At 45.2% G+C, this 7,600-nt stretch overlaps 1 protein-coding gene across 2 annotated transcripts in view; it reads left to right on the top strand.

The window, feature by feature from the left end:
* Nucleotides 1-4,917, top strand: part of keap1a (kelch-like ECH-associated protein 1a) — a 26,333-nt gene extending 21,416 nt beyond the window's left edge. For both annotated transcript variants that reach the window (XM_043721532.1, XM_043721531.1), the window contains exon 6: nucleotides 3,951-4,917. In XM_043721532.1, the coding sequence (XP_043577467.1) occupies nucleotides 3,951-4,117 (167 nt within the window). In that variant the 3' untranslated portion in view covers nucleotides 4,118-4,917. The remainder of the gene's footprint in view (nucleotides 1-3,950) is intronic.
* The last annotated feature ends 2,683 nt before the right edge of the window (nucleotides 4,918-7,600 follow it).

Here is a 7,600-nt window from a genome sequence, read left to right as displayed (position 1 = left end):
CTGTCTTCTGTTGGCCAGCCAATTCTGTATCCAGACAGCTAAGTTCCCCTGTATCCCATCCCTCCTGACCTTCTGAATGAGCCTACCATGGGGAACCTAATCAAATGCCTTGCTGAAGTCCATATACACCACATCCACAGCACGACCCTCATCAACTTTTCTAGTCACATCCTCAAAGAACTCGCTAAGGTTTGTGAGGCTTGACCTGCCTGTCACAAAGCTGTGTTGACTGCATTTAATCAAGCCATACTCTTCCAGATTGTCATAAATCCTATCCCTCAGAATCCTTTCTAGGAGTTGATTCAGATGAGGCATAGCAAGAGGGAGACCAGCTAGTGGGAAGGATTTTCCTGGGAAGGATCAGTTAAAGTATGTTTGCTTTAACGCAAGGAGTATCAGGAATAAAAGTGATGAACTTAGAGTATGGATCAGTACCTGGTGCTATGGTGTTGTGGCCATAACAGAGACATGGGTTTCTCAGGGACAGGAATGGTTGCTGGATGTTCCAGGGTTTAGAGCATTTAAAAAGAATAGGGAGGGGGGGGAAAAAGAGGAGGGGGTGAAGCACTACTAATCAGAGAGGGGAAACAATATCAAAGCTTACTATCTTAACAGGACTAGGATGCAAGAAACAGATTTGAAAAAAGGAACACCAGTTTATGCAGCACACAGACTGAAGCTGTTCTTAGAAGGTAGCTCACTACAACCTTCTTATAGGTACCTAGGAATGGACAGTAAATGCTGGCCTAGCCAGTGATACCCACGTACCATGAGTGAATAAAAAAACAAAATTATGGCCTGCATTCCTGGTGTCTCACTGCCGCTGAAAGCCATTCCCTATTTTTATGAGCTCAATGGCTGCAACCTGTTAGAGGAGAAACCAACAGCACAAATGGCAATGGCGTCTTCCAGTGGTACATTGGTAAATAAGCTAGCAATTTCATAGTTCACACGGATGTGGTATTGCTCTTATCATCTAGGCCTTGTACTGTCTTCACAAAAGCAAAGGAATCCTTCACAATGTATGAACAAAGCTCATTTAAAACCATTTGGCCAATTTGCATTGTGCAGGGTCAGTGATAGATAGAATCGGGTAAAAAGGGACATCACTTTTATGGGTTTGGGTCTCAGTGGCTGTGAGGAAGAACTCTATGATACCACCTTTATCCGAGGCCAATGGGTGCCTCTGCAGCTTCCCTTTGAGTATTTGCTCAGTCATGTGACATGGCAGATCCTGGATGTATAAATTTGGAGCCATCACTGAGCAAAGTGTGCATTTTATTGGAGTAATCACATTTGTGTATGATTACTCCAGCTCCAACCTTGCATTGACGAATATCAGGGCCATTCACATTTGCACTATGTTCCTGTATTTTGACAATTCTTTATGACACCAATGTCTGTGTGTATCAAACTTAGCAACTTGTGCAGTTTAGTTCAGTTTCAAATAGACAGAGTTGCCTTGAGATCCTGTGTAGGCCTCCAACAGGTTTCGTTAACATGTCTTTGTTTACTGTGAGAAAGGAATCTTCTATTTCTGCTATGTTGGTGACACATTTATGATGTTTGAACCTGCACCTGCATGAGAGAAATTCTTTACACAGATTAATAAACTTAAAAACTATTTCAGAATTAAAATTGTTATTTTTGTTAAGCAAAGATATTGAGGGATATGGGCGAAAGATAGGTGAGTGGAGTTAGGCAGCAGATCAGCCCTGATCTCATTGAATAGTAGAACAGACTTGAGGGACTGAATGGCCTATTCCTGTTCCTATGTTCCAACCTGCACTCTGAGAATGTGTATAGGGTATAAGCAGGCAGAAAAAGAGTTAAGTTCAATATTTCCATTGAAATGGAGCAATCAAAGCAGTCCCTTTTCCTTAATGAATTACTTGAGAAGTCTGCCAGTGATGTTGTCTATTACAGTCTACCACAAGTCTATGCTCACTGGTCAATATAAACTTCAGGATTCTACAGCTCTACACACTACATGATTAATCTTATTGGCAACCCGATGAATACAGCTCTAGCAATCTGCCAATCGGATGTAAGCTCAGCACTGAAATAGGGCATACCAATACCATCTTGTGTGATAACAGATACCTTGATCAAATTATCATTCACTGTGTAGTGCAAGAACATATGAAAATGTCTATGTTCACCACTTGTGACCCTGAGCGGTGAACAGTCCACCTCAGATTACCCTGGAAGGGAAGGTGTCCCAAATAAATTTGAACAACTGGTAAACTCTCACAGTGCTACAGTAAAACCATGCTTGGTTTTCTCCACAAACAGGATGCTGCCATCAAGCCAAAACGACATTTTGTCTTTAAATAATGTGATCTGAGTTTCAGTGCCCTTATGGTGCCAGGGATGTAGAGTGTCTGTCCTAATAGTTGGTGAACCAAATTGAACAATGTGCCCTATTAACCATTTGTAATGGACAACGTACCTACTGTGCTTAACCAGCCCATTTATTTTTTCTTTTGTGGGACATGGGCATCGCTGGCTGGGCCAGCATTGATAGCCCATCCCTATTTGCCCTTGAGAAGGTGGTGGTGAGCTGCCTTCTTGAACCGCTGCAGTCCACTTGTTATGGGTTTACCCACAATACCCTGAGGGAGGGAATTCCAGGACTTTGACGCAGTGACTGTGAAGGACCAGCGGTATATTTCCAGGTCAGGGTGGTGGGTGGGTTCGGAGGGGAACCTGCAGGTGGTGGCGTTCCCATGTATCTGCTGCCCTAAGGATCTTTGATGAGACAGCACCTTCCAAACCCATGACCACTTCCATCTAGAAGGACAAGCAACATACCATAATATTCACCATTAGATGTAATTCAGCTATGGAACTTACTTATTAAATTCAGACTGAGTTACACCAGAAACCAATCAAAGATCACTATTCAGGCTCCCATTTGCATGTATTAGAAGCTGCTATATTAAAATACAGAACCCTCTGTTATGTGGGTTCAAGGAATTTGTATCTATTTTGCACCATTTTTCTTGGAAAAGGGGTTCATGGAGACTGCTCTGGGGACACAGCAGTCACTGGCAACAATCTGGTAAATCAGACTCTATCTGCCTAGTCTGAAAAGTACATTGACAGCTAACTGTTCCAAATGTGTCTCCATGCCAGCAATGGTCCAACTGATCAGCACCATCTCCTCATACTATATTAATTGGTGTTCCTTCTTACACGTCTGTTTCTTGCATCTTCATCCTGATGGGAGCAAGGTGAATAGTTTTGACTTCTTCTCTCCTTTATAGCAGTGTTTAAATCCCTCATGACCGAGATCACAGGAAGATAAGGTCAGAAGTAAGACCACAGCAACTTGAGAAATTGGAGCATCAAGTGCAAGCCTTAGGAATGACTGATCAATTTGCAAAACATTAACCACAGCTGGAGGATTAAGTGCACTTATTGTTAATATAGATATGAGAAGAGACTTGAGATACTGAAAATGATCACGCTTGTATAGAGAAAGTTGAGGGAAATTACTGGAGAATTTTAAAAACCATCCTGTTTTAAAGCCTTTTCTTGATAATGAGGGGTTAACCATTAAAAATTGAAACAAAAAGAGTAGGTATGTTTAGATAGATGTTGAAGCATTGAATACATCAGGGAGGTTAAAGTAGATACCATGATAGAATAAGATGCAGAAGAATATAGGGAGGGATTGGAGCAGTGGGATTAGTTTGGAATTGATGCAGGGCTGGGGCAGACAGTACAGCAGTGAGATTTATATGGGATCAATACAGGGTTATGTGGCAATAAATTTAGTTTGGGACTATTTAAGCAAAATCACAATGAGTCAAAGAGCTCTCTTTCCTGTGGTAAGATGTCTCAGGTCCAGGTTAGTTAGTTTTCTTGCCTCACAAGCCATTTGGTTTGCGTCAACTTCTAACCATTACCAGTTGAAATAATTTCTTCTTCCCTCAATTGTGTAGGAGGCTTTAATCAGAACGGTTTTCTCGACAGTGTGGAGTGCTATGACCCGGAGAAAGATGAATGGACAGAGGTCACTGTCATGCTCACTCAACGCAGTGGTATGGGAGTTGCAGTTAATATGGAGCCATGTCCAAGGAACCTGACCCCTGTTGATGGAGACAGCTGACCATTGCACTCCCAAACAGCTGATGGTGCAGGAATTGGTGGAGACTGTCACTCTCCCCACTGCTTCCACCCGTGGAAAATGAATTGGCAAATTCAGACTCACCACCACACACTACATTTGCTGGTTGCTGCAGCACAGAATGCACTGGAAATTTCTGTAGAGAACAGATAATGAAGTGAAGATCAATGGGGATATTTACAATGCAGAGGGCCAGGAATATTGCATGTGTCCCTCACCCAAGGCTCACTTTTGAATGATACACTCCCAGTTTAATGCTGCAATTGACACTGTGTGAAACAGTAGATTTATTCATCTTTACTCTCAGAAAGGAACTGAACAGATTCCTGTCCAGGATTGGAAAATGGGGTTGTTGAAAAATGTGCCATTTTGGAATCTCACATTCTTGTTCCTGTTGGGGCAGGGGCTTAATAGACTGGGTCAGGAGTGGGACAAGAGGAACAAAAGCACATGGAACTCTCACCACTGCACATACACACTCATGCACAGACACATGTACATACACTCTCAGAGGCACTCTCACTACACACATGTACATACACACATGTACACTTTCTTTCTTGGGCACTCACATATACACACCTACATACACCCAAACTCTCACACCTACACTCACTCACTCACCTACACTCACTCACACACTCTCCCACTCTCAGACATGCGCCATTCTCCAAACCACGCCAACAAAAATGGCTCTTAAAAAATGCACTGGGCGAAAGTGAGGACTGCAGATGCTGGAGATCAGAGTTAAGATTAGAGTGGTGCTGGAAAAGCACAGCAGGTCAGGCAGCATCCGAGGAGCAGGAAAATCGACGTTTCGGGCAAAAGCCCTTCAGTCAATTTTCCTGCTCCTCGGATGCTGCCTACCTGCTGTGCTTTTCCAGCACCACTCTAATCTTGACTCTTAAAAAATGCAGTCAGTCCAAAAGCAGAAATAACTAAACAGGGTGTTTGCCTTTTCGTTCCTCACCGTCACACGGGCACTGACTGAATGCTGGAACCACGCCCCAGCAATTATTCAGATATGATCTTCAGAAGAAATGCTGTTCAGCTGTGGGTGGCGGTGTGGTGAACTCAGTCCGATCATTACCTGATATTCGCATTTATACAATATGAGATAGTCTATGTTTTCTGAAAGCAGATACAATGAAGAGTCTTGAGGGGGGTGACAGAGCATGCAGTGAGGGTGGGAGTCAGCAAACATCCCCTGACCAGAGTGTGAGTAACTCACAATCTGGGAGTGTAATTACTGTGGATATTGTATATAGTTACAGATATAAATTATGATCATTTTTCAAAGTTCTTACATATGAAAATAAACCAAATTTTAAAAATAAGCATGATATTTTGCAGTTATAAAAGATTATTGTGGCACCGACACTGACTAGAGTTTAGGCTCCACACACCAACTCTGACCAGCTGAGTGTGTGTGGGACCTTGTACCTCAGTGAGAGTCAGTGTGTGTACCCCAGTGGGGTAGAGGGGAGCCGTATCCCAGTGAAAGCACACCGCTTGAAAAGCAGGAACATCAATTCGTGGATAATAAACAGAAAGAAATCTGGGCCATACGCAGACGGGTTTTCTGGCTGGGTATGGAAACAGCAATGCCCTGTAGCATGTGTTAGCTGTTTGAGAGCAGTGTGATAACGAGTGTGACTGGGTCCCGTTGCCACTTTAACAATGAGAGCCTGGAGACTGCCAAGAGACTGATCCTGGCAAGAGCAATGTGAGGGTGGTCAGTTTCAAGGCTCCCCACACAGTGTTCATGCTCTGGCTGCCTGAGGTGAGGGTCAGTTAAAGTAGCCCCAGGCCCGGGTGAGGACACGGCTCCCTCGCTGCACGTACCTTCTGTAAAGTGACCCCCCTGCTCACTGCCAGATCCAAACACTGCTGTGATGCTTCACCTTTTCAAATCCTTTCCTGAAAATGAGAAGCTTCGATACAAGGGCGGGGGGAGGGGGGGGCAGGGGAGGGGTTATTACTGAAGTTCTGCAACACACAGTCCCTGAAAGTTCTGGATTAACTGTCCCATAAACACTGTGGCTATTTTATTCTCCATTAACCTTCCCCCACCCCCACTTCAGCATTCCCCCCTCCCCACTGTTCTGGGGCCCTTTCAGGTTCCCCACCTGTTCAGTGAAAACCGAAGATTTGCGGATGTTGGAAATAAAAAAAAATAGAAGTTGCTGGAAAAGCTCCGGCAGCATCCCGCCCTGGAAACCCATGTCAGAAAATGTTCCTGGGGAGTATTCCGGGAGGTTTCCATCACCACCTTAAATTAGAAAACAACAAGGCTGCGGTGTAACCTGTCCCGGCCTCTCTCACTCTGCCCCGGTGTGGGACGGTAGCATGGGGGGGGGGGGGAGGAGGTTTGGGGGGGGGGGGGGGTGACACTGCCAGACCCCGAGGAGGGGCAGGGGAGGGGAGGCGGCACTCAGAGTGCACCCGCTAACATTAACGGGCGATGCTCACAGTTAATGTGGATGCACCAAAATCGTCCCTGTGAAAGGTGAGGGGAGGTGTTGGGCAGTGAGAGGGGAGTGTGTGAGGAGCCTGTGTCCGGCTCACATACACCTCAGCCCGGAGCATTTCCCACCCAGAGCCGCAGAGAGTAAGCTCTCAGTGTGAGTACCTGCCTGGCTCAGTGGTCAGCTCTGAATGCAGACAGTGAGGCTTCCAGATCAGGAGGGCAGGGGAGAGGGGGCAGAGTTTGTGCGGATTGGGAGCGGGGATTGAGGGGAGCTTTTGGCTGAAATATTAAACTACAGCTTCGCTACTTTGAAGAGGTCAGAGCGGATTCTCTGCAATATCTTGGGTCAATACCCTGCATGTTTACAAACAGATACTTATCACATTTCTGTTTGTGGGATCTTGCTGTGTGGGAATAGGCCGCCGAGTTTTCTCCTAGACTTTACAATATTTCATTAGGGCAGGACGTGCTGTCATCCACAATTCCTGCCTGTAAACTAAACCCAGTCCTCACAGCGATCATCTCCATCAGCCCTGACACTACCACCCTCACATCCCACTGCCATCTCATCCTCAACCCTAATACCCCCGTAACCCCCAATCCCCAACTAACATTCTCACCCTCACCCCATCACCTGACCCCTAACCTCACACTCTGGCAACATCCCTGTAAATCTTTTCTGAGCACCTTCAAGTTCATAATGTCTTTCCAATAGGAAGGTGACCAGAATTGTATGCAATATACCAAAAGTGGCCGAACCAATGTCTAGTACAGCCAGAATATGACCTCCAAACTCCTATACTCAATTCTCTGACCAGTATAGGAAAGCAAAATCCCATCTACCTGCGACTCTACTTACAAGGAACTATGAAAAATGCAGCACCTCACATCTGTCTAAATTAAACTCCACCTGCCACTCCTCAGCCCATTGGCCCATATAATCAAGATCCCTTGCGCCGGCACCTAACCTCTCTACAGTCATCCCTGCCTCAGCT

Source organism: Chiloscyllium plagiosum, chromosome 31 (assembly GCF_004010195.1).
Source record: "Chiloscyllium plagiosum isolate BGI_BamShark_2017 chromosome 31, ASM401019v2, whole genome shotgun sequence".
Classification (NCBI taxonomy): Eukaryota; Metazoa; Chordata; class Chondrichthyes; order Orectolobiformes; family Hemiscylliidae; genus Chiloscyllium; species Chiloscyllium plagiosum.
The sequence above is the reverse complement of the archived record's forward strand: the minus strand, read 5'-3'. Positions and strand labels throughout refer to the sequence as shown.